The 26,000-nt window shown below is 45.9% G+C and overlaps 2 protein-coding genes across 2 annotated transcripts in view; one reads left to right on the top strand and one right to left on the bottom strand.

The window, feature by feature from the left end:
- LOC149327242 (lysosomal acid lipase/cholesteryl ester hydrolase-like) overlaps nucleotides 1-21,560 on the top strand; it is a 77,134-nt gene extending 55,574 nt beyond the window's left edge. Inside the window, exons 6-12 of the mRNA XM_089564824.1 lie at nucleotides 1,754-1,868; nucleotides 3,972-4,122; nucleotides 5,444-5,536; nucleotides 6,295-6,447; nucleotides 14,717-14,788; nucleotides 18,833-18,901; nucleotides 21,306-21,560. Coding sequence (XP_089420950.1) covers nucleotides 1,754-1,868; nucleotides 3,972-4,122; nucleotides 5,444-5,536; nucleotides 6,295-6,447; nucleotides 14,717-14,788; nucleotides 18,833-18,901; nucleotides 21,306-21,560 — 908 coding nt within the window. The remainder of the gene's footprint in view (nucleotides 1-1,753; nucleotides 1,869-3,971; nucleotides 4,123-5,443; nucleotides 5,537-6,294; nucleotides 6,448-14,716; nucleotides 14,789-18,832; nucleotides 18,902-21,305) is intronic.
- LOC149327243 (uncharacterized) lies at nucleotides 10,463-11,827 on the bottom strand. The gene has a single exon (XM_089563442.1). The coding sequence runs from the start codon at nucleotides 11,825-11,827 to the stop codon at nucleotides 10,463-10,465; it is 1,365 nt and encodes a 454-aa protein (XP_089419568.1).
- Nucleotides 21,561-26,000: the final 4,440 nt, after the last annotated feature.

Raw genomic sequence — 26,000 nt, 5'->3', positions numbered from 1 at the left:
GAAGTTTTTGACAGTTCTATTTGATTCACTGAAAGTTGACCACTTCTCGAAGCTTTCATTATCCCCTTGTTGCACGGCGTCTATGATTGGAGACACTCTAGTTCAAACTTTACCTCGATGTGCCTAGAGCTGATTTCACGAAGTCAGTGTGGCTGGATACATTTCAGATCCCTGATGGACAGAATGCTAGGGGCATCTCGTGGCTAGAAAGAAGGATCGCTGTTCAAAAACAAGGAATAAAGTGAATGACACCAAGTTTACTGTGAACCTGGGAAGTGCTGTCTTGTGTCCTAACCTTTTCTTCTCTCACGCGTTAGAATGTTTTACTAAAGGACACTGCAGCTGATTTTTTGTTCCGGCAACCGCTTCAGATTGTGAAGAACAGAAGTTATTTGTCGTAAAAATGCTTGCTCAAAAATACAATTGGAACTCTGTAAGCGTAGAAGTGGGTATCGTGCTTGAATTACAATAATGCCGGAATGATTCGCGTTACTAGCGTGAAATAGAGGATTTGAATTATACGCGCACAGATTTTCAGATCTTTCATGAAAGTGGGAAATAATGCCTATCTGCAGGGGTTATGATATGAAGAAGTACGCTGTGAGGTCAAAGCAGGGACAGAGGACACATACTCGAAGCGATTCTTCTAACCTTGGTTTATCGTGCTTAAGAAAAATGCTATTTTTGCCAAGAAATCACAGCGGGACCATTCGTGCAGACAAGGAGTAAGCTATCAACAAATATTCCAAGATATGCGGAATATTTATAACAGTGCTGCAGAGTGCGAATAACAGATTAATTTCCCAAAATTGCGATCCATTCTGCCTCAATGATTTCACCTCTTGAGCCGCCGCGGTGGCTCAGTGGCTATGGTGCTCGGCTGCTGACCCAAAAGACGTGGGTTCGATCCCGGCCGCGGCGGCTAGAATTTCTTTGGAGGAGAAATTCTAGAGGCCCGTGTACTGTGCGATGTCAGTGCACGTTAAAAAACCCCAGGTGGTCGAAATTTCCGGAGCCCTTCACTACGGCGTCTCTCATAGCCTTAGTCGCTTTGGGACGTTAAACCCCACAAAACCATCTTGACCGATTTTTGTAAACTTTTAAACAACACATTTCTCGATCAGCAGCATACATTGACACTCGCGGCTGTGTTCTAACAGTCCTTAATAGTTTATATGCGGAGAAGCTTTGGGGGTCCACTGCTGCGGCTGTTATTGCATGCCACTACGAAAACAATCTGTAATTTCAATACCCGTAAGAGGGGGTTCCCAAGAGAAATAATGCAGGCCGAATGGATAGCTTCTTTTGGAAATTACTCTGTTAGCTGGCCTTCCCTTGCCATATTAAGAAAAGAACTGCTTGTACGCATTGTGTTTTTGATATCTTGTCCTCTTTCTGCACTGATGTTGACTGCAATTTGCTTAGGAAAAACTGCCTTTCCTAAGCGCAATGAACGACTGTCGGAATCTAGTGCCCCGGACATGTTTGCAGCCTGTCTCTGTTAAGACAGTGCTGCGTTTTTTTTTTCGTTAAGTTTGGGGCTAATCAGCAGCGCATACAGCTTCGTAATATAGGCCATGAAGGAAAATTATTTCGATTAAGTTTATGCTCAGAAATTTCAGCTCTTTCCTGCATGAAGCACGACAATAATGACAACTGAGATAAACAACCGGTAACGATAACTGTAAAAATTCTGTAAATGAGATTTTATGCTGAATAAAATATTCCATAATGTTCTTATCTTTCTTTGTAGGTTTCCTTCTGGCTGACCACGGCTACGACGTGTGGGCTATGAACACAAGGGAGATCGCAAACCGCTCTCGCCACCTAAGAATTAGCCAGAAGGACGACAGATACTGGCAATGGAGGCGAGAATTTTTTTATTAATCGTTAATGCTCTGAAATGCAGAGTACCCAAGCTCCAAATAATGCTTAATCAAAATATCGCAGTTCTTTTTCATTCAAGCTAAGATTTGGCGCTTGTTGGTACGAGTAGGATTGCTGGATTTGTGTGACTAGTGAGATTTGCTGGAACAACCGATCGCCATAGTGCAAAGTCTATCGTACATTTGGTGTACGTTTATACAATGAGAACTCACGGTTATATTTATGATGTGGCTACGGCTTCCTTGCATGCGTCTTGAAGCTGTCAGAAAACAGCTTTTTCTCCTGGGGCTCCAGTGAAAAATACAGCTTCTTGAGAGGCGAAACCTGGTTGAAAATTTTCTCTTCTCTGCGTTGACAACGGACTGCCTAAAATACTTATTCTTTTTAAGCTCCGCTCGGAATGTTACTGCTTGATAAAAATCTTTCTCCAAGTGAACTTCTCTTTTCAATCTGGAGCCTCTAAGCAGAATCCAGAGAAATTAAAACCGAAACATGTTTCAGCGAACTTCCGAAACCACAAAAAAAGTGAAGTGAAACAACGATTGTATTTCCCAATCGCACGATTGATACTTGAGTCCAAATGCGTATATTGGGACTATTTTAGCATAGAGTTAGCAATAAACGAAGAAAAAAGAGAACAAGGCTGTTAGTTCTTCATGAAACTGCGGCAAAAAGGTCAATATTACTGAAGCTAAACTAACTCTCCAGTGGAACGAATTTAACGCTCGCAGAAGAAATTTGCTATTAATTTAACAGAATCCATCATTACGCCTTGTGGGTACACGCTGGCCGCAGCTGACAAAGGACAGGGTTAGTTCGATAGACATTGGAGAGGCTTTCATCCTGCAGAAGGCGTAGTCAGGCGGGTGATGATGATGAGATCATTCCGAAACTGGCATTAGTCCTGAGATACACACTAAAGCAAATGCACATGCAGGGTGTTTCTCGTAAGACAGCTACCGGTCTCTAAAGGTCTTTGCTCAGAGGGAAGAGCATTCGCTTAGGCATACAGGATTGTCAGCTCTTGGTCGGCAAGTGAATACAGCTAAGGCGTTTTAGGTATAGCAAGCGATTAAATATTTTGGATAGGTATGCTTTGAACCGGTACAGCTGGGCGCGTCATGTATCTATATGTTTCTAGCAAAGCGTACGCAATGTCTATATAAGTGTATACTCTTAAGAAAATGCTAATTGTCGTCGCTGCTGCAGCGTAATGAATTTTGGAGCTCCACTAAGGCGGACAGGAAGCGCGCGGCCACAAAACGAGCTGGTCTCGCCTACTAGTGCGCGTAACACGGAGGGTCCCCTGTAGCGTGCTCTGCGCTTGCAGCTCCATTCCCTTCAGAGCGCTGGAAAGAGAGCACGTGGCAGCCGCGCCGCTGTGTGACGCTTGTCTGTAGGCTGGCTCGCGTACTCTCAGCTCAAGCGCCGGCTCCGAAATTTGTTCCGTTGCAGCGGCGCCTAGGCTGACTTTGCAACAAAATAGGAACGCATTTGGATACAAAAGATAGGGGCTTTTAACAGCTGAGATAATGAGTAGCTTAAATGCAGTAGTTGAAAACGTAACTCTTCATTAAAAGTTAACCAGCCAGCCAAATAACACGTCTAGGCTGCATTTTGATGAACATTATTGTTAATGATGCTCTGCCGATGAGAGTGCCCTTATAACTCGAAATGTCTATTTTTGAACATTGTTAACAGCCTTACGAGGCACAAGCTGTATGTCACAAAGAAAATTGGTCACCCTTAGGTGAAGAAGGATGCGACGTTTAGGTGAGACATCTTCTGGCATTTTTTGTTTTCACAGAAAAGATATCCCTCAAACATTCTGCCGCGTGATATTGCACAAATTAAATTTATTGATGCTTTCTGCCTAGCCTTGCAGCTATAACCACTTGTCGTACCATGTTGTTTATTAACTATAATCCCGCAGGCTTTAATGCCTAAGTAGCTGAGCAGGTACTGAATAAAAAAAAACCTCTTTACTGTTATGTTTTTTCATGGCGCTTCCACCAATTCTTTATTCATCTAACGAAAGCAAAATATCTTTAAGCTGGTTTTATAGTATTCTTCTCTTCACCCAGCTTTCACGAGATTGGGCGTTTGGATTTAGCCGCGGCCGTCGACACCGTGCGTAACGCCACCCAGTCATCCAAGGTGCCATTGTTGGCGTTCTCGCAAGGATTCCTTTCGAGCATGGTCCTTCTCTCCTCGAGGCCTGAGTACAACGAAAAGGTACGTCACCCAAAAGCAGCTTTACTCCGGTTGAAAACACTGCCGGCCTGGCAGCGTGATGTTTCTGCTTTAGCTATATATTACGAATTTGAAAGAGGAATACGCTCAAAGAGCACTTCAGTGACGCCTCTGTGCCCGGTTAGCTCTGCGGTGCTGATTATGCTATCGCCCTTTGAGCATATTTCACGTTGATTCTGAGTTAGGCTGGGCTATTTTCTTCTGGTGGCCTCAATACTGGTCGTCACCGATGCAAGTGAAACAGTGCCAGTTTCCAACATTTGTCCAAAAATCTTCATTTTGTTCACCCTTTCAAAAGTTACTGAAGAGGAGCTTGCTTTTGTTTCTTGTTTCCTCGTTGCTGGCATATCAAACTTTCAAGCTACTAAAATTTAACTATTAAAATTTGAAAGTAAAATTAAATTATTTAAATTAAATTAAAAATTAATTTAATTTCACTATTAATATAAATAGCTGTGAACCGGAGCCACGCAAATTGTTTAATATTCCCCTGGACTTACATAAAACAAAAATGCGCGCTCCTGTAAGCCATAAAAAAAACATAAAAAACGATCTTCATAAGAAGAGGACCCAAAAAAAGATTTGTTTGGGCAATGTGCCCCAAACATTCCCAAAACAAATACAACTCTGATTTTATGTTTACGGCCTTCAACTTTGTAATACAATGTTTGCCCCTGAAACCAAAAGTAAAGATGTTGATTAGTTAATTTTAGTTAACTAATCGCCTAATCACACAGCTCTACCACGTACATAATGTCCGCCTTTCTGTAAAATTTAGCTGCACAGACGGCACCAATGTATCTTTCGCAGTGTTCAAAACAACTATCTGCAAACAGTTGCCGAAGGCGACTTCTAAGGAGCAAGCCGACACCGCTGTTTTTACTGTCGTTCAAGTGCCCATACCAGAGTGGCACAGATCTGAAACCGTGAGCAGTTAGCGTGCGAAAGCCGAAGCAGGCGCGTGAAGCAAAGTTCCCAGCAAGCGCCTCTTGTCTGAACGTTAGGATGCATTGAGCGTGTATCAGTGTGACTTCAGTCTGTCACGTCTGCATAGATTAACCTTGTCTCAATAAGTTAGGGAGAATTTACAATCACACCTCTCTGGGACATTCTGTCACTCTGAGTGGAGCACCAAAGATACGAACCGCAACCGGTGGGCCTCACTGTGAGCAACGCACGGTAACATAACCATAGTGGCCAGCATTGATTCTAAATAAATGGTTCCAATTCAAAGCCGCAGTCCCCGGTTTATGCTAAATACATCTATGCTTAAAGGTCTGAACTTAAAAGCCCTTTCTTGCAGGTCGACGTTGTAATGGCGTACGCACCGGTTGCAAACCTCACACACATCGGCTTTCCTTTCCCTCAACTGGAAGCTATCTCCGACTCATTATTTGTGAGTAATATTTTTATTTCTGCCGTCGGTGTAAGGGTCGAGAGCGTTGCTCAAGCATGATGATGAATGATGTAATTATGAGAAATTCTGGCAGGGATAAATCGCAAGACGGATTGGGCAGAAAAACGCGATCATGCCAGCTAACTTTGATGTAAGGAAAGAATTTTCCTCAAGCTGACTAAACCGGAAGCTTGCAAACCTTGCTAAGTGCAAAACAATGTTCGGTCAGCGCCAAGCATCCAACAACAGCAAGGAGCGTACCAAGAGGGACATGGCTGAAGCACAAAGGATAGCTTTGTGTTTCCTCTTTAGCGAACCCCCTTCTCCGTGCTTTACAGGAGAAGGGTATTTGGCAAGACGTGCTCAAGGCGTATTGCACGTTTTATTGCTTGCACATTGCACCAATCTGTTTTTTAGCTGGCGCTCCTCAACAGGTACATATATACATCTCATTTTTTTTAGTAAGCCTAGTTTAAGGCCACCGCTGTGTTAACGACTTTTACGCTGTTTTAATAGGTAGCTTTTCAACCTACCTCTCAAAACGCTTCATTTGCCTTATGTTTTGTACAAGCGTGGATTACTTCGTTTCATGAGGTGATACCTAAGGTTTCAGTTTTTTCTATTTTTTCTCGCAAATTCTGACGGAAGTTTTTATTAGACTTTTGCTTGCAAGTTTTGAGTTTCAGGACTACTTTACACGCCAGCAAGTCAGGCCGCATTCCATTCTCTTTCTAGCACACTGTTTTGTTTCCACGCAGTTTCTCCTCGACCCGCTAAAAGACAGCGGCTATTTCTATGTGCCGAAGGTTCCGAAAGAGGTCGCGCAAGCTGTATGCGGCATCTTCCGAGGGATGCCCTGTTCCTTGGGGTTCACCCTCACCGTATTGGGCAGTGCGGAGCAGTTAAACATGGTAAGCTAACCTTGCCACAAGTGTGACACAGAGACACCAACACACGCCTACCTGTTCGATCACAACGTTGCATGCTAATCTGAACTACATAGCAGTTTCCGCAAAGCAGAAATTGTTAAGCATGTTCTTTTATATGCTCAAGTACCCTGTTTTTGTGCTGCTTTGACCGAACACAATATTGTAACGAAGACAGGACCGGCACAGATCACAGTTTCAGGGAAGTTGAGCGCACAGCAGAGAACTCACAAGATGGCTGTTGTTGTTGTTGTTGTTGTCCTCTAGAAAATGGCGCATACCCACTGCGGGGGATTGGCCAAGACACAGGCGGCAACTGATAAGTGTACAAAATGTTAAACAAGAAAATAATGGTGGGGAAAAATAAAATAATCATGATAATAATAGCAATTAGGAAATAAATGAAAGGATCTCAAATGTGTAATTGAAATAGGTTAAACAAATGCTGTGAGATCGGTGACTGAAATAGAGAACGGGGCTAAATATTCCACGTTTCAGAAAGCTTTCATTCCAGAGAAATATTGATCATGAGAAAGAGCAGAGCTTAAGACGGCAGCCGTTTAGTGTCTGTAAGGAAGTTTTGCATGGCGGAGAGCACATTCCAGTTGCTGTGCCCAAGGGAGGAAGCCCCAAGAGACAGAGCAGCCCCAGCTGACAGACTTAGACCAAGCTGTCGTAACGGAAGCTCCAGCAGGCGGCTCCGTAAAGAGGAGAAACGGCGGCAGGTCAACAAGAAATGATCTATCGTTTCGGGTTCTCCGCTGGACGAATGTGTCAGCGTAGGGGCCGATGTCTCCGTCGTTGTGAGCAGCGGGTAGCATAGCATCCAGCATGGTAGTGACGCACCGTCCGTAGACCAGCTGGAAAGGTTTAAGACGGGTAATCTCCTGTTCTGCCGTATTGTAGGCGAAGGTTGCATAAGGAAGAACTTCGTCCCACGTACGATGCTCAACGTCGACATACATAGCAAGCATATCTGCAAGCGTCCGGTTGAGGCGTTCAGTCAAGCCGTTTGTTTGGGGATGATAGGCTGTTGTCTTCCGGTGACTGGTGTGGGTGAGTTCGAAGAGAGATTGCATTAATGCCGCCGTAAAGGCGGTTCCACGATCCGTGATGACGACTGATGGCGCACCGTGACGCAAGACGATTGATGTCATAAAAAACTGAGCCACTTCTGCAGCACTAGCGTGGGGGAGCGCCTGTGTCTCGGCGTACCGCGTTAAGTAGTCCGTCACCACAACAATTCATTTGTTCCCAGAGGAAGACAATGGGAATGGGCCCAGCAAGTCGATGCCCACTTGTTGGAAAGGTGTTGTAGGCGGTGGGATGGGCTGGAGAAGCCCTGCGGGTTTAACTGCTGGTGTCTTTCGTTGCTGGCAGTCACGGCAGGTCCTCACATATTGCTGGACTCATGAGAGCAACTTTGGCCAGTAATACTTCGCACGAACGCGGGCATACGTCCGCGTAACACCCAAATGGCCAGCCGATGGCTCGTCGTGGCAGGCGTGCAAGATTTCTGGACGGAGTTCGGATGGCACAACCAGAAGAAAGGTTTCCGTGTTATGGGCGAAGTTCCTCTTGTAAAGGACGCCATCTCGGAGACTGTAGGAATCCAAACCTCGAACGAAAATCCGCGGAACAGCGACGTTAAGGCCCTCCAGATGCTCGATGAGCGGACGCAACTCTGAGTCAGCCCGTTGACGCCGGGCCATATCGGACGACGTGACGAGAGCAAAAAACGGGAAGTCGTCCTCCGTTTCGGCCGGAGCAACGTCGACGGGTGCGCGTGACAAACAATCGGCGTCATTGTGCTTACGGCCGGACTTGTACACTACCGTGATGTCATATTCCTGGAGGCGAAGGCTCCATCTCGCAAGCCGTCCCGAAGGGTCTTTGAGGTTGGCTAGCCAGCATAACGAATGATGGTCACTGACAGCTCGCAACGGGCGACCATAGAGATATGGTCCGAACTTGCTAATCGCCCACACTACCGCAAGGCATTCCTCCTCTGTGGTAGAGTAGTTTGCCTCTGCTTTCGAGAGGGAGCGGCTGGCGTACGCTATGACTTTCTCGTTGCCATCCTGCCACTGAACGAGAATAGCGCCGAGACCAACATTGCTGGCGTCAGTATGAATTTCAGTGGCAGCTCGTTCATCAAAATGGGCGAGTATTGGGACAGTTTGTAGGCGGCTGCGTAGCTCGCTGAAGGCAGATTCCTGATCATCATGCCACACAAAAGATACATTGTCTCTAGTAAGCATTGTAAGGGGCTCGGCAATTGTGGAAAAGTTTTCAACGAAACGTCTGTAATAGGCACAGAGGCCCAGAAACCTACGAACGGACTTTTTGTCGGTTGGGCGCGGGAACTGTGCCACAGCGGCAGTCTTCTCCGGGTCAGGACGGACTCCGTCAGCGGTTATCACGTGACCAAGAAAACGGAGCTCTTCGAAACCAAAGTGACACTTTTGTGGCTTTATCGTCAACTGTGCCGAACGGAGCGCCTGTAACACCATTCGCAGCCGGTTGAGCTGTTCCTCGAAGCTAGGAGCAAAAATGACAACATCATCAAGGTACACTAGGCATGTCTGCCATTTCAGCCCAGAAAGAACGGTGTCCATCATGCGTTGGAAGGTTGCTGGCGCAGAACAGAGTCCAAAGGGTAGCACTTTGAATTCATAAAGGCCGTCAGGTGTCACGAACGCTGTCTTCTCTCTGTCCCTTTCGTCCACTTCGATCTGCCAGTAGCCATTCTTAAGGTCGAGTGAAGAAAAATATTTAGCGTCACGCAGTCGATCCAAGGCGTCGTCGATACGTGGAAGGGGGTAAACGTCACGTTTCATGACACGATTCAACTTCCGATAATCGACGCAGAATCGCAAGGTGTTATCTTTTTTCTTCACCAATACCACAGGCGAAGCCCAGAGGCTCGTGGACGGCTGGACTATGTCGTCTGCAAGCATTTCTTGCACTTGTGATCGTATAGCCTGCCGTTCCCTCGGCGACACTCTGTACGGGTGTTGGGATATGGGGCTAGTCTCCTCGTTGACAATGATGCGGTGTTTGGCTACCGGGGTGCGCCCTACCTTTGGTGTCGTGGCGAAGCACTCTGCGAAATCGTGAAGGAGCTCTAACAAGCGCTGCTTCTGACCCACCAACAAGCCGGGATTAATGTCCACAGTAGACAGAACGGCTGCTGCATCGCGTCCGTCCGGCGACGGTAGCTCCAGAGCACATATTTCTGCGGGCTCAACGAAGTCGGTAACGTATGCGACGGCCGTTCCTTTCGCAATAGGCTGGAACTCTGTTCCGAAGTTGGTGATCAAGAGTGTCGCGGAGCGATCCCGTAAGCGAACAAGCCCTCTTGCAGCGGAAATTCCTTTCTCGAGTAGAAGGCTGATGTTTCTCTCTGCCATAACGTTTCGATCACCGGGCGAGTCACTGTGCACGGGGACCATCATGCTGCACCGCGGAGGCACCGTCACGTCATCAGCAGGAATACGCAGGGCGGGTATCCTGGAGTCGTCTGGGTCGGCTATTTCAATTGCTTGCGTCGGCGAAAACGTCACGCGCGGCTCTTGTAAATTTATAACGGCGCCGTTAGCTTGTCAAAAGTCCAGGCCGAGAATGACATCGCGCGAACAGTGAGGTAGGACAACAAAGTCACAAACGTAAACAAATCCGTCGATTGTAACTCTCCCCGTACACCGGCCAACAGGGGTAATTAGGTGCCCACCAGCTGTGCGAATCTGAGGCCCAGTCCACTCGGTTAAAACTTTCCTCAGTTCTTTTGCTAGCTCGTTGCTCATAACCGAATAGTCCGCTCCCGTATCAACCAATGCCGTAACTGCTAAATCGTCGACATCGACCAGTAAGTCCGAAGCTGCACATCCTTTGTGATCGTCACGTGTCCTCGTTTGATAGCCGTCGTCTGGTCGGGAACGCGATGGAGGATGTTCGGCTGTTCGCTCGTCAGCGGCCTTACCACCGCAGGCCGCTGGGTCTAGTTTCCCCGGCGAGGACTCAGTGAGCGGCTGAAACGGCTTGTCGAAGGACGGGGACTCGGCGAACGATAGCGGGTAGAGGTTGGTGGGCGGTAGTCAGGGCGAGGGAAATCAGCGTGAGTGTGATCCAGGCGCGTTGAGAGGTGCTCCTCAATTTCGCGGGGCCGTTCGCCATTGGGCGGATAGGGGACTCGCGGATGAAATCCGCGAATTCCAGCTCGACGATAAGGGCCCCACCGCAAGATATGGCCAGCCTCACCGCAGTGGTAACAAAGGGGCCGCTGGTCAGGTGCCCGCCACACGTCCGTCTTCCGCAGCCTGGCTTCGGGCAACACAGCGACAGGCGGGGGCCGCGGCTGGAAAGCAGATGCAGATGGGCTTGTACTCCAAGGGGCGAGATCGCAGTTCTGTCGGAGTACCGACGCGTACGTCTGGCGCGGAGGCGTCGATGTGAGGGCAGCAGGGGCAACAGGCTCAGAGACCACCTGCTGCACTTCCTCTCGGATAATTTGTGCTAACGACGGACACTGCGGCTGCGACTGGGCAGAGAGGCGCATTTTGTGCAGCTCTTCTTTGACGATAGATCGAACCAGCTCCCGAAGGGTGTCAGCGGAGTCGCTGGAGGCTGGCGCAAAGTCGGCAGTTGATACGGTGTTCACGGCGCGATTGTAATAGCGGGCGCGTTGCTGCAGGGTCTTTTCGACGGTAGTGGCCTCCGATAGAAACTCTGAAGTGGTGTTAGGCGGGTTTCGCACAAGCCCAGCAAACAGTTCTTCTTTTATCCCGCGCATCAGGTGGCGCACTTTCTTGTCCTCGGCCATGTTTGGATCCGCCCTTCTGAACAATTGTGTCATGTCCTCATAATACATTGCGACGCTCTCATTGGGTCGCTGGTTCCTTGACTGCAGCGCCGACTCAGCTTGTTCCCGACGGTCAGTGTTGACGTAGGTCGCCAGCAACTGGCTACGGAACCGTTCCCAAGAAGGAAACGTTGTCTCGTGGTTCTCGTACCACGTCCGCGCCGAGTCGTCAAGAGCGAAGTAAACATTGTGCAGCTTCCGCTCCGCATCCCAGCCGTTGTACCTGGCAACGCGCTCGAACTGGTCAAACCAGTCATCCGCGTCCTCAAACACTTCGCCATGGAAGGTCGGCGGCGTTCGCGGCTGGAGGACCAGGAAATGAGCAGCTGAGTTCCCGTTGTCAGCCATAGCTGCCGCGTCTCCTTTGCTAGCCATAAGTGCCACGTCAGTCCTGCGCGTCGCGGCTGGAGCCCTGGTCCTAGGAGATAACGGACCGTACTCTGGTGACTGACCTTGGATTCGGCGGCTCGTACTGCGATGAATCGGAGTCAAATCCGTGTTCATAGAGAGCCTTCGGGTCACGTAGATGTTGGAAAGCACCCCGCACCTCCACCAAAAATGTAACGAAGACAGGACCGGCACAGATCACAGTTTCAGGGAAGTTCAGCGCACAGCAGAGAACTCACAAGATGGCTGTCCGAACCACACACACACTTCGTCTTTGTCCGCCGGCACACGCACACTTCGTCTTCATCGTCGGCGCGCTCCCATGAGCACGCGCCAATATGACGAAGAAGAAAAAGCTGGAAGTAGAGCGGGACGGAGCGCTCGCGCTAGGCCAGTGGTCATTAAATCATCTCATAGCCATCAGTCACCTGCTTTCATTCGGGTCCTCCTGCCTGCAGGATTGCTTAGACCTCATTCATTGAGATGCACTTTTCATTAAGACCAGTCATTGTAGCTGTACCTGCATAGGGGCCCTGCTTATTTCTTGACGTCAGATATACATGGTGAACTGCGTATAGTATAAGCGGAATTCCGAAAAGCAGTTGGCTTCCTTATGTAAAGATTCACCTGTACTGCATGACAGACGGTCTTCCAGATGTACAAGAATGATCACACACAGTAGACCGCACTGCTGAGGAACGGACATGGGAAACTAAATATGGAGCTGTATGCAGCATTTCACGCATGTAACGGCTCCTAGGACACGTCGCTTAACTTCGGTCAGATAAGTGAGAAGGAAAGGCCTTTAGCTCCCCGCTTCTCGAGAGCCTGATTGGTCTTGTTTTTCGTACTTCTTGTTCTGCACAACTACAAAAGCTCAGTTAGGTGGAATGGCCACACCACAGCTCCTATATCTCTTTCTTATCCGCTAACGCCGTCGATATTAGCTTCTGGCTGCGGACAAACGCGAAAATTTTCCTCGCGACACGTTCTCATTGCCAACCCATTTACAACGTGACAAATCCAACAGGTGCCTGTGTGGTTAGAGTTTGACGACTTAACACCTATCACGAGGCAAATAACGGACAACTCTTAGTGAACTGCAGCGCAGTGGTTTAGGTGCGGCCATACGAGCGGTAGCAATTCCCGTAAGCCTTTACCGGAGAACTTGTCTTTGACCCATTCGTTGTGGGCAGCTCCGAACGTCGGGCGAGGCCGAGGGCCTTCAGTTTGATGGCTGCAAAATATTGTGCTAATGATTGTTTTCGATTACCTTTACTTTTTTTGCAATATTCACTCTCTGTAATCATTCCATAAGATGCGCCCCAATTCAGTATTAGGTGCAGCAATGTTTAATCAGCCATGTCCTTTGCATCTCGGGGGACAACACGAAATGGACTTGACAGACTTGACAATTCGGAGAGGGTTGCTTCTTTTTAGCGCCCAGCGTGTTCTCTGTGAAGAGTTGAGTAAGTTAATAATGACTGCATGGTGTTTGTAGAGTAAGTTATTGATTACTGTATTTATTTCACCAGTAAGAGATCAATCAATAAACTCGGCTTTGCTGAAATATTTCTTATGCCAAGCTCAACGTTGCATGTAGGAACTATCAAATCAAATCAAATCAAATCAATTTATTTAGCATTTCTTTCAATACAGAAATAAATGCAAGGATAAGAACAAAAAGCTGCTTCTCGAGCAGCTTGACAACGGTTCTTACCCCTTGTTTTCTCTTGGCGACGGATAACAGCAGAAATAATACAAAGCTGCGATTAAAATTGTACGAAGATAAGAGCATCCAGTATACATAGAAACTGTAAACGCAAAATATATAGTAAACACAAAATACATAATATACATAGTAATTCCAAACAAAAATGCTGCATATTAGTAAAAGTAATAATACCGGTTCAATGTAACTGATAGACATGGATTCAATAAGACGAATACTAATACTTAATCACCAATATTTTTTCAAACTGAAGAACATCTAACGGCGAAATTGATATATGGCTATACAGGACTAAAAACATTGCCTCCTACATTTGCAGGCATAGAAGCACAGACCACAGTTTTACCACAGACAGTGTAATGCAGCCACCATTAAAAATACGTGCACAAAAGGCTGCAATAATAAAACAAGATTTCAAAACATTGACGTTACCTCCCTAAATTGTGAGTGAACAAACACTTAAGGTGTTGTTTCGATAGTGTGTGGATGTCCGTGTTTGAATTATGATAGTTGTTAAGTAAAGTAGGCATAATGTATTGTAGTCTGTTGTGACCATGATTCGTGCGGGAAAACGGCACCAACCATACTTCTCTTGTTCTTATATTGTACGGCACCTCGGGTGGTTTTGTTAAATTGCATAATCGTAGAAAAGGCATCCGATTAAATTTCAGGGAATATTTGTATTTTAATAGGGCATTCAGCTCGTACATATGTGTCACAGGAACAACACCAAGTAAGGGGAACAGGTCACTTGTGTGAGCGTCGTATGGAACATCTGCTATGTGACGGAGAGCTCTTTTTTGTAAAAGAAGGAGTTTGTTGATGTTCATTAGTGATGTAGTTCCCCATACAAGATTACAATAGTTTAGGTGAGGATTGAAAATCCTGAAAAATTTGATTGAAAAACTCTGAATCAAATTCATGTTCTTTGGCAGTGATTATGACGTAAATGAACGAGCAAACTGCAGCATAAATTAGAGTTCCGGTTTTACGAAGAAAGTGAGTTTGGAATGAAAAACAAAAGAAACGATACATTAGTTCGCGACCTCAACAAAACATCAGAAAGGATATCAAGAGCTGTTTTTTTTAGTACTGTATCGAACTAAGCCTAACTGTAGCAGTCAACAGCGCGCTGATAAATTTCGAGTTCTTCTCGAACGAAAGGTGTGCACAAAGCTCCAGCCGCAACCTAACTACCAAACGAACAAAAATTAGCCTACTTGTAACAGACATCTCACTTTAACCTGACTCGAAACTCCGTTCCTTTCTTTCAGACAAGGATACCAGTCATCCTTGAGCACAGTGCCATCGGCACTTCGTATCAGAACCTGCGACACTTCGTACAGGTAACGTAAAATAAGATGCGACTTTGTCAACTAATACACTGTGTTCTGTGCTACATTATTTTGCGCAGAAGACCTTTGTTCTGAGCAGGCTTGGCAGTGAAATGTTCCGATAAAAGCCGCAAACTGCGCATGAGTGGTGTTTCGTGCACTTTCCTGGTAGCTTGTTAGGTACAGAATGCTAAGAATAAACGTTTATTTCGAAAGTTTCAATGATGTATTGGTACAACGAAAGCAAATTGAAAAGGTGATAAGTGGGACCCTCCGTCCTCCAGCCAACGCTCAGAAAAAAAAAAAATCTTTTTTCTAGTTTGTTTCTTATTTTGGTTTTTGAAAGCACTGCAGAGGACAACGGTGCATTCTTTCTGTCCTGAGTTCTTAGAAAGCTTGCATGCGGATTTTATTTGTCCAGTGTTCTTGGTTGAGGTAACTGCAATATGTCTCTCCTTGAATGGGTATCAGTGATGCTTTAGACACATAACTGCACGCGCCCAATCCATGCACGTGATAATCGGCGTCAAACTTAGAGCTCATTCGTCTTTTGCGATTCAAAATATGGTGCGTTGACAGTACAAGTGCGGCTGCCTAGACCAATAGCATGAATTTTAGTAACCTCCTTCAAAAACAATCACGTCCCTGTTCTGTCTTCGGAAGTTCGGAAGGACAATTAACCAGTTACGATAAAACGCTTTGTGTGTGCAACTATATGTTCAACAGCAGTCATCTATATATTATGGATCATTCTTTCTGAGGTTGCCTTCTGCTGAAGGCTAGAGTTGCATCTAAAGTTTTTTTCTTGGCGAATTCATCCTTCTAATTCGGAAACAAGCTTTTGTTTGCAAAAAGGAGAAAACACCTTACCATCGTTTTTAGCATCGCTTCTCTAGTGCACTTTCATTCAAAGTGTTGTAGAGAGCTTTGCTTAAAAATAAATATTTTTAATCATAGCGCATAATTTCAATGAAAATACATGCCCTTTATTTGTGGAATAATGCTATTGCCGCCGTAATTTTGTTCAAGAGATATGGTTTAGTTTATTTGGGTTTAACGTCCCAAAGCGACTGAGGCTAGCAGAGACGCTCAAGAGGTATGGAGGGAGGTAGGGCTAAAATGTGTTAATATCAATGTGAAAAAAATGCCGCTTTTCTTATGGATAAAATATTCTAATTACTGCAGTATCTGTGTTGACACATCTGCATTAACCATATTAATATTTTCGAACACGTTAAACTCTTCGGATAATCGTTTCTTTACTACCCAGATAAAAGTCGCCGTCTGCTATCTTTACTTAGACCAGAAGCATAGTTCATAATAACAAAGTGTAATTCTAAACTTCAATTTTTCAGTAAACCTGTTTGAAGTTCATGTGTGATATTGATCGGCGATTAATAGTGTGAGGAATAAATGTCTAAAATGACTTCCATCAGTTTCGGACAGAATGATATCCCTCCCGGAGAGGCATTCAAAATTAAACGCAGTTAAAATACTCACATAAAGAGCGCAAGAAGTGAGTATAAAATAACGCTACGGTTCTTTGAAATTAACGCGCAAAATACAAGCTCTGACGTACAAAGAAATAATTTGCAGTCTATATATTTGTATACAGTAAGCGTTACCATGAAATTACTTGCTCAACTGTTGAAGCATGTTGTAGCATGAGGGACATGTTCATAGCCGCTCGTATCAAATTGATCTTCGCTAGGCCTCCTGACTGTTTCACAGGTCGCCACCGTCGCCAATTTCGATTCCCAGATCTCAGCCGCGTGCCTAGCCTCCCTGGCTGCTTCTGGGCTTGAAGTCTGCCTCCAATAGTTTTTTTTTTGTCATCTTACAAAGCAGCAGAATCATCGACCTCTTTCACCGCTTTGCTGCGAGGCGACCAGCCCTGTTAGTCCCCTTTTAGTCGAGGTCAGGGATGCGGCTGGCCGTTTTGGACACCTTTGCATCTTCTTGAGGGGTCACATCGATCTCACGTTACCGTCCTAGTCCAGCCTTTTGCTGCCCAACCGCCGCCGCGGTGGCTCAGTGGTTATGGTGCTCGGCTGCTGACCCGAAAGACGCGGGTTCGATCCCGGCCGCGGCGGTTGAATTTCTTTGGAGGAGAAATTCTAGAGGCCCGTGTAGTGTGCGATGTCAGTGCACGTTAAAGAACCCCAGGTGGTCGAAATTTCCGGAGCCCTCCACTACGGCGTCTCTCATAGCCTTAGTCGCTTTGGGACGTTAAACCTCATAAAGTAAACTAAACTTTTGCTGCCCTATCTTCTAATCCGCATATAGTCCACTCTGCTGAAGACAACTTCCATTTTTTCAGTTCCACCCAATTTATTGTAATAATGCAGCGCCACTATGCTATTTTATGCTTGAAGAATAAAGAAAGCGAAGGGAGTTACTGCCTCTCAGTCTCTACGAATCTGCAAACTACCTTCGAATAACCGGCCTTATATAATGGTCTTCCTTGGTAACGTAAGAGTGGTCAGTGTAGCCAGATCAAGACGTTTCGAGTTTCCATAAAACTAACAGCACAGCTAATGAATGAAGTTTTATCTCACATGTTGTCGGAATAAAATCTATAAACATCCTATTACACTGAAAATACGGAGGTCCTTCTAACCAACTGTTTTTTTTATTGACGAACTGTCAGCTTTCAACACTGAATGCTTCACGTAACACGAGCCAGAAATACAAAATAGAGTTTTACGCCGCTGATGCAAGAAAGCAACCAAGCACTTTTGTTCATCATGTGGGGCAAATCATAGAATTAAAAATTACAAGTTTATTAGACATTGACTAGAAAATAATTGTGCCAAAGTTGTGATATTCAGTTTCTGTCTCAGGATGTTTTGTTAATTTCTAGAGGGGTTTCTGAAAATACCTTTTCAGCTCTTTGGGGTACATAGCACCTTCAAAGACTTCTTTTTAAGAATATGAACAAAGCGCAGCATATATTTTGAAATGGAAATCACGTAGCAGTCATCTCGCTGTAGTGCGTTGTAATGCATTCTTGGTGGGTACAGCCGAAATAACAAGACGCAGACACAGAAAGGAACACGTAGAACGTAGACGGCTGTACCCACCAAGAATTATGAACCAACTAGCTCAGTTTTCTACTCTTTTAATTGTAATGCAGATAGGAATGAATTGTGCGCGCTGACTTTTAAACAAAATTCGATATTAGAGAAGGAAATGGACTGTATTTACTTGCCTTAGCACCCAGAGGTTTATTTCGAAATCACTTAAAAGCAAACAAATTACAATGCCCCGTTTAAATTGGCTATATTTAGGTGCATTTAGTGTGTTTTTTTCATAATTTTCTTGTTCTCTATAAAAAAACATATCGCAAATAATGTGCTGCATCGCCCTTACGAAAATATAAGCTGCATCTGATGACCTAATTCATACAATTTTTTTCAAATCATTTCGCCTTAATTTGGCGCCAGCGGCACTCAGAGAACGTGAATGGTACTCACTTTCTCGCCCCAAGCTTAGCTATCCCTCCGAAGAAAATTTTTTTGTCAGTTCTTTGTCTCCCGCCATTTACGGCTACTCATAATTTCTTAACTGCACTGAGTCTTTTTTTTTTGGTTTCACGAGAAAAAATTTGCTTTTGCCACCAACTTATTGATGGACGTCTACTTACCGGCCGCGCAACTCGATCGCACACCTTCAGCTGTAGCCGCATGATGAAAAAAAGAGTGCTTTTTCAAGGACGGAAAAACGACCAGCCGCCGCGGTGGCTAAGTGGTTATGGTGCTTGGCTGCTGATCCGAAAGACGCGGGTTCGATCCTGGTCGAGGCGGTTGAATTTCTTTGGAGGAGAAATTCTAGAGGCCCGTGTACTGTGCGATGTCAGCGCACGTTAAAGTACCCCAGGTGGTCGAAATTTCCGGAGCCCTCCACTACGGCGTCTCTCATAGCCTTAGTTGCTTTGGGACGTTAAACCTCATAAACCATGCTAAAAACGACCACAACGCCACAATAATAGGAACATAGTAAAATGTGTCGCATTATTACGTCCCCCTGAGTAACCTTTATCGTCCGCATTTACAGGTTTACAGGGCCAAGAATTTACTCATGTATGATCATGGAAGCATGGAAAACAGAAAACTCTACGGTCAGGTAATGACACACTTTCTTATTCGGTTGACTTTGTTGCCCCGGGAACTGCTATTTACAAAAACTACTCATTTTGAAGCGTTGCTAGCATTTTTTATTGTCATAAATTTATTGCCTTATTAAAGGTACGCTCCGAGAACAGCGGAAAGAAGGGAGGAAGCAAAAAGGTCCTTGGAAATCAGCTGAACAGCTTCGCTTTTGTAACAACTTCTTAGCTAGAAAGACATAGATAATTTTTAATAACGGTGAGGAGATTTGTCAACTTAAAAGTTTAAAATGAATCTGAAAGCCTCCTTAAGAACAACGCATAACTCATGATCACAGAGAGAAGATTCTGCAGATCGCACCGTAGGGCCTGAATTGCCTTGCCAAAGGTCCGACGGACAATGCACGATTGTACCTCGTTAAACTGCGGCAGTAATCTTTCTTCCAAGAGGCAAATTACCTGGACATTATGATCTTTGTGAAAAATATACATGGCCAGAGTATATAATTTCGTCTCAAGAAATGTATTGTAAGAACGCCAGAATTACAGCGCACTATTTCAATAGCCCATCTCCCAGCAACCGGTGTCATCTTTGATTCCCAAATGGCCAGTGCTCGGATTGTTTTTTTTTTCTGGGGGGGGGGGGGGGGGTGAATAGATAACATTACGTTGTAATCTTCGTCAGGCAGTTCTGAAGAAGATGCGAAATCAATCAGGCGTTGATTATTAAACGATAGATGTAAAAGAGCCCTTCGTATAATCACACATAGTAAACGCACAGATAGATCCGCTCCGCTCTTTCGTGACCTAGACATTACACCTTTCTTTGTTATGCGGGATTTCAAGCTAGCTTGTGTGGTTATACATGTACTAAACCATAACATCCCACTGTCATAATCTATTTTCGTATATCCATCTCGTCCAACTAGAAATTTTTTCAGTTGTCGTTTTAATCTTCCAGTTGTGAATAATGTGTACGGTAAAAGAACTATTGCCTATGGCAGTGCTAAAATTTGGAATCAACTGCCAGCTAACTTAAAAGCAGGTCAATTGTCAATCGCCAAAATAAAGAAGTTGTTTCGGAGCCAGCAATATTCGACTCCACTATAAATCAGTGTTTCTCTTGGATGCATTCATTCTTTTATTTTTTTGTTTTTGTCCTCCTAACTATTGTATAACTTCTTGATTATTTCGCTTTTATTTGTATATAACTGCTGTATAATACTGAGTTGTCTCGCTAAAATATTTTTTTGCACTTCCTGCATGGGCCCAAGTCTAGCCGAGAAGGCTAAGGGCCCAGATCATTCGCATGTATTTTTTAATAACTGTTTGAATAAAACTGATTTTGATTTGATTTGAAGAGCAGCGGAATGTTCGTTTCTAATTTGATACGAAATTATAGCAGCAGAAGTCTACCTGCAAGAAGCTTGAGAATTTGATAATGAATTCATTATGCTTTTGACAATACAGCCGCTGGTTCGATCCCGGCCGCGGTGGTTGAATTTCTTTGGAGGAAAAATTCTAGAGGCCCGTGTACTGTGCGATGTCAGTGCACGTTAATGAACCCCAGGTAGTCCAAATTTCTGGAGCCCTCCACTACGGCGTCTCTCATAGCCTTAGTCGCTTTGGGACGTTAAAACCCCATAAACCAAACCAGCCATGGAACAGAGGCAAGAGGCAGCAAAGTGTACTGTTTGACTAGGTAGGCCTCTGCACCTTTATAACTCAGCAACACAAGCACAACAGCAGCCGTAACGTAGGGCTGGTACTAACGTCTGGTTCTCGACATAAAATTAACGCAGTCCATAAACATCATTTAACTTAAAAGGGAATGGCAGCAAATTAAATGAAATCGACGCATGCAAGTTGCTATATAATAATCTGTTATAAAACTCGTTTGGTTTACAAATAAACAGAATGTGTCACGACGAGTTCCAAAAGCAAGAAGTGCTGATGAAAGCCCTAAATCAGTGTACATAATACCAGTGCGCATAATATATGTTAGTGTACTTTTCTGGTCCGGGTTCCGTAGCCCTAAAAAACGTCATCATTGGACACGGGAGTTCCTAACTAAAATGGATATTCTACTTGGGGTGCGCAATCAATACACAAACCAGTCTTTCCGTCTCCCCACAGTATATTAGGAACACGTCTGGGATATCTTTGTTTTATACCAGGCAAACGCTGAAAATTCGAAATAGTAAAATAACAAAAAAGGAAAGACAAAACACATCTACAATATTAAATTATGCTTTGAAATATGGTGCTCTTGAATGTGCCGTCCTGTATATATTCTTAAAGATCTTTCCATTTTATCTAATCGAATATTCTAATGTCCTCACCTCATTCCCTTGGCAATTCTTCATCCGCCTGGTCCCATGCCGTTATAGCAATGTATTTATGTGGTATTCTTTTCCCCAGGCGAAGCCGCCACCGTATCCTTTGGAACGCATCGCTGTACCGGTGGCGCTGTTTTCCGCCGAGGGAGACACTCTGGCCTCCCCAAGGGACGTGTCTGATCTCAAAGAGAGGCTGGGCTCAAGGGTGCTGTTCCACCGCGTAGTACCGCAGGCGGACTACCGACACCTCGACTTCATCAACGGATATAAGTCCACGGATTTCCTCCACACGCCGATGATCGACGCACTCGACAGTCGCGCTGGCGGACAATCGTGAAAGGATACCATGGAGATCACAAATTGCGAAATGGAATGAGATCGGCCCATGTTTTAAAGGAAGCGCCATAAACCGACCGCCAAAATAAGCCCAATACAAGACCTTTTCTCGAGGTGCTTTTGTCTTCCGAATATACAAAACGTCAAACTCGTCTTGAACAGCTCTGCCCGTGACTTTATATGGCCTCGCCATTTCTTAATAATGTCACGTTGTAGTGATGGCAGTCCAGAGGTCTGGAAGACAGCAACAAGATTTGCAAACGAAGCTCTTTATTTGGGCTGACTTGCGCCCGCAAAAGAATTAAACAGCACGGCAGCGGCGTAAGCAAAAAAGGTACTTGATAGTCCTCGAACTACGAATGCCGGCCGCTCGCGGCATCGCTCAATTTAAAGCCGGCAGGAAAACTTAGAGACAGCAGGTCAAAATCATCTGCAGTAATGTGGAAAAACATAGACACAGCTCTTCATGGCTGTGATCAATCGAGATTACTCCGGTCGCTTCACGCGTTCCGAACAAAAATTATAACACCGCTTTCCAGCGTCCTTGAGTGCGAACGAACGGACGCTACAATGATTCGCGGCAATAGGCACAGTATTGACGCCTGTGGTTGCAATCACTTACCGCTTCAGGTGATGTGCTGCTTTGCGATATGGCACAGTGGTTTTTATGACGGTACAATAAGCTTGTGCCGCTGCAATAACGTATTACCCCATCAGGGAAAAGAACTCTAGGGATAATACTAGCCAAAATAAACGGCATAAAACTACTTGAAACTTTCGAGCCCCGAGGCACGCAAGGACTCGTCGACAGGGCCTTTTCCAGCGTCACGTGGCTCATGGCCGTCTGAATACCGTAATCGCAGACAGTTCATTCCCAGAGTAAGTTAATCAGCCCTGTGGTGTTTTTTATTCGTCGGCCACAAAGCGACTGCGTTATCATCTAGTGGAGATACTTCTACAGGGTAGACGTCGTACTGGCTCTTTTAGTATAACAATGAGCTAAGTTAGGTTGTGCACGCAGGAAGTTGTACAGTGTCACGGATGCCCCGAGAACACTCGCGCCGAAAGAATGGACTAGGCGACATGTGCACCCACACAGACGCACATTTAATACACCCTACGAGACAAAAACACTAGCACAGAAAACTAACGCAAAACACTTAGACTTCCAATACACACGGCCCGGGAACACCCTGGCTACTAGCGTTCGGCGTTCGTGCTCACTGTTCGATGCTGATGAAGCGTTGCATGGGTCCGGTCAGTGGCATCCAGGCAGCCGTCGTCGAGGTGGCGTTCGAAGTGCTAAGGCTGGCGTCGCTGACGGCGTCCTACAAGCTCCCGGTCCAGGTGCCCGTTGAAGCGATGCTGGTGATGACGTTGGCGTGGAAGGCACCACCCGGATGGGTGGCAACAGCGCTGGAGGCACCCCTGGTCGTAGCAGGTGCTTGCGTCAGCCGTTGACTTTCCGCAACGGGCTCGGGAACGGCAGGAAGTCTATGGTGCGACGCCGTAGAACTCGATATCACCAGAGCAGTAGCCGGCGTTGCTCTCTTCCAGCCGAGGTGTTCCTGATCCGCCGGAACCTTCAGTTCTCTGTTCTCCCCCGCTCCGTTTTACGCTATCACTCGCGCTTTTATAGCCTCGGCGTTGGTAAACGTCATCCTTGACGTCGTCGTCATCGTCTTCTCTTCTCCACAAATCATCCCTTTCCACCTACCCAAATACTTCTTCTTGATCTTCTTATGGTCATCCTTGTCATCTTCTCCAAACTTTACTTCATACATTTATTTCAAACTTCCTCTTATATGTGCCACACAGTTCCACCTGTAGCTGTTTTGTTCGGCCTGGAGGCGCCGTTGCGAATATTATTGAATGTCAAACGTTTATTTTTTTCATCACATTTATTCATCGTCTTTTGCACCAATTATAGATTAAGAAAGTGGCTACTTAAAGGCCTACTTGACAGAAAGTTTACTTCGGCTAGTTTTGCGGTGGATAAAGTGTGCATGTTATGAACAATATTTATATTTATTATTAGGGCTGTGAAGCGGCTAGAATTTTAGCTAGAAGCGTTCAAAAACCTCGGTAGCAGACGACGCAGTCCCCTAGCGGTGTGCTGGGCAACTACCAAACCTGACCGGAAATGACGCACAATTGAGGCACCGGAATCGCCGGCTCGCCATTTTCAGGTGTTCAGAAGTGAGTGCGCGCTCCTTGTAAGCTCTACTTCCGGCGCGTTTCTGGCTGTTTTAACAGCGAAGCTAGATGGTTTCCGAGAAAAATAAACTGCTAGCATCATGTTGACGAAGTGCGTGGCCGCGGAAAGGAATACGAGGAATGCGGAAAGCACCATGTATACCTCTCGGCCACTGCCCTTCACCCCCGATCTCGAAAGCTGGTGTCAGTTGTCTGGCGCTCAGGTTTTAACGTAAATTCCCCTCTCTTCTTCAAAAAAAATAATGGTGGGTGACTGATGCTTCTGGCTCGCGCTAACCCCTTTTGTGGGTTGGGCTTTGTCAATTGACCTGTCCCGGTCTACATCATGCATCAGAGGACGTACGTGTTTTTGGCCCGATCGGCAAAGCATGCCACGAACCGAGAGGATAATAATTCGGAGAAGAAACGATTCGAGGCGTGTCTAATCGGGAGAATAAAGAGGATGGGGGACCGCTTGTCACAAACTAGCTTAGCCGGTTCAGAAGCTAAAGTGGATGGTTTTGCTCATCGAGCAGCGCCCTTTTGACATGTAACAGGTGAAGGCGGGCTAGTTGGTGGTTGACAATGGAGTGCATATATTGCAACCGCGCAAAACGACGAAGGACGAAGAGAGGAAAGCACAGAACAAGATGCGGATCCGTATCTTGTCCTGTGCTTTCCTCTCTTCGTCCCTCGTCGTTTTGCGCGGTTGCAGTGTGCACTCCATTGCCGTTTTCACGGCACGTTGTTTACACCAGGCAGAAGTCTAAGGGGAGGTCTGCGAGAGAATCCTGGAAGGCCGCATGAGCGTTACTGAAAATGTCGAATTTCTTACTGCCTCAAGCCGTTCATACTTGAGGTCCATTACAGGAAGCTTCAGCGTTACCATTCGAGGCTCGTCTCCAAGACCTCAGAGAATTGAACGCATGTTATTGAATGATAATATTTTCAAAGGCAGACAACACGTAATTTTGTTTATATGTTCTGCATTATTACTCAGTCGGTACAGACACACTGCCTACGGTAATTTGTGCGGTGGGTATAAACAGTCGACTGGGGTCCGGCAACAACGTAGTTCTGCCCAGCTGTGTGGTTTAAAAAGATTAGAAAAACTTTTCCGTCCCCGCAGAACACGGGCTGTAAGTGATTCTAGGTAAATACAGTAATGAACGCAGCGCATAAGTTTTTGTTCATTTGAATCGGCATGTATTTCGCAACGCCCAGTGGCTGGCCCGACAGAGGCGCGCAAAGATGAACCAGCCCACCATCGGCACCGCATTGATGCCACGTTCTTCGAAGAGAAAAATATATATTTATTTTGCAACACAAATTTTGCTTCTGGCATATTCTTTCGCTTAACGCAGCGCTTGATTCTCTTGAGCTTCCTCATTCAGCTGTTTTTATGCGAAGCATATTACTAGAGCTACACTACAGCCCGTAGAGCGCGGCGGTGGAGCTACCATTGACCTTTAGCGTGACCACGTGACAACATGACGTCACAGCAGAGGAGAGATGAGCTGCCGGCTCGCGCGGTCGGCCGCGGCGGTGGAGGTTCCACTTCAGAGGCGCTGCAGCTGACCGCGTGACGCTACAGCAGCGGTATAAAGCTGAGCTTGCGTCGCTCTACGGGCACTTACGAGGCGGCCAGGTGTTGGGATGCCGCCTAGAAGCAGGGCTGATTTGAACGAGAAGCGAAAGCTTCAGCGTGCCACAGAGACCAATGAAGAGCAGGATGAACGTCTGGCTAAGCGGCGTGCTCAATATGCGGCTCGGCGACAACGTTCTACAACAACTGAAGAACAAAGCGAGGAACTTTACCAAGCCTAGCCATCAATATGCTTCGCATCTGACTAGGCTTAACCTTAGCTAAGCCTCAGCCATTTTTTATTGATTTACCTCGCGTTCACAGCACCTGTTACAAATTTCTATGCGCAGGCAGGAATATCTTTCGACGGGAGAGAAAAATTAGAAGGAGAAGAAGAAACCAGGTCATTTTTTTTATCAAGACAACAACCATTTTGCACGCACAGCAGAGCGCGCATGTGCTGTTGGCACGCACGTGCCCGCTCAAAAAAGACGACTTGATAATACAAGCACTTCTACTTGGCCTCCATTTGAATATGCTTCCTTTCTCCGCTATGTCCGAACTTTGCGCAAGCTGTAATCGAATATTGCCAGGCAAACAACGCTCACTAGCATTGCGGCGCGATCATCTTCACTGAGGTTGAGCGAGGAGTTTTCTAGT

This window comes from Amblyomma mixtum, chromosome 10 (assembly GCF_055824585.1).
Source record: "Amblyomma mixtum isolate Tamu chromosome 10, ASM5582458v1, whole genome shotgun sequence".
Lineage (NCBI taxonomy): Eukaryota > Metazoa > Arthropoda > Arachnida > Ixodida > Ixodidae > Amblyomma > Amblyomma mixtum.
Note: the sequence above shows the minus strand (reverse complement) of the source record. Positions and strands in the feature narration are given on the sequence as shown.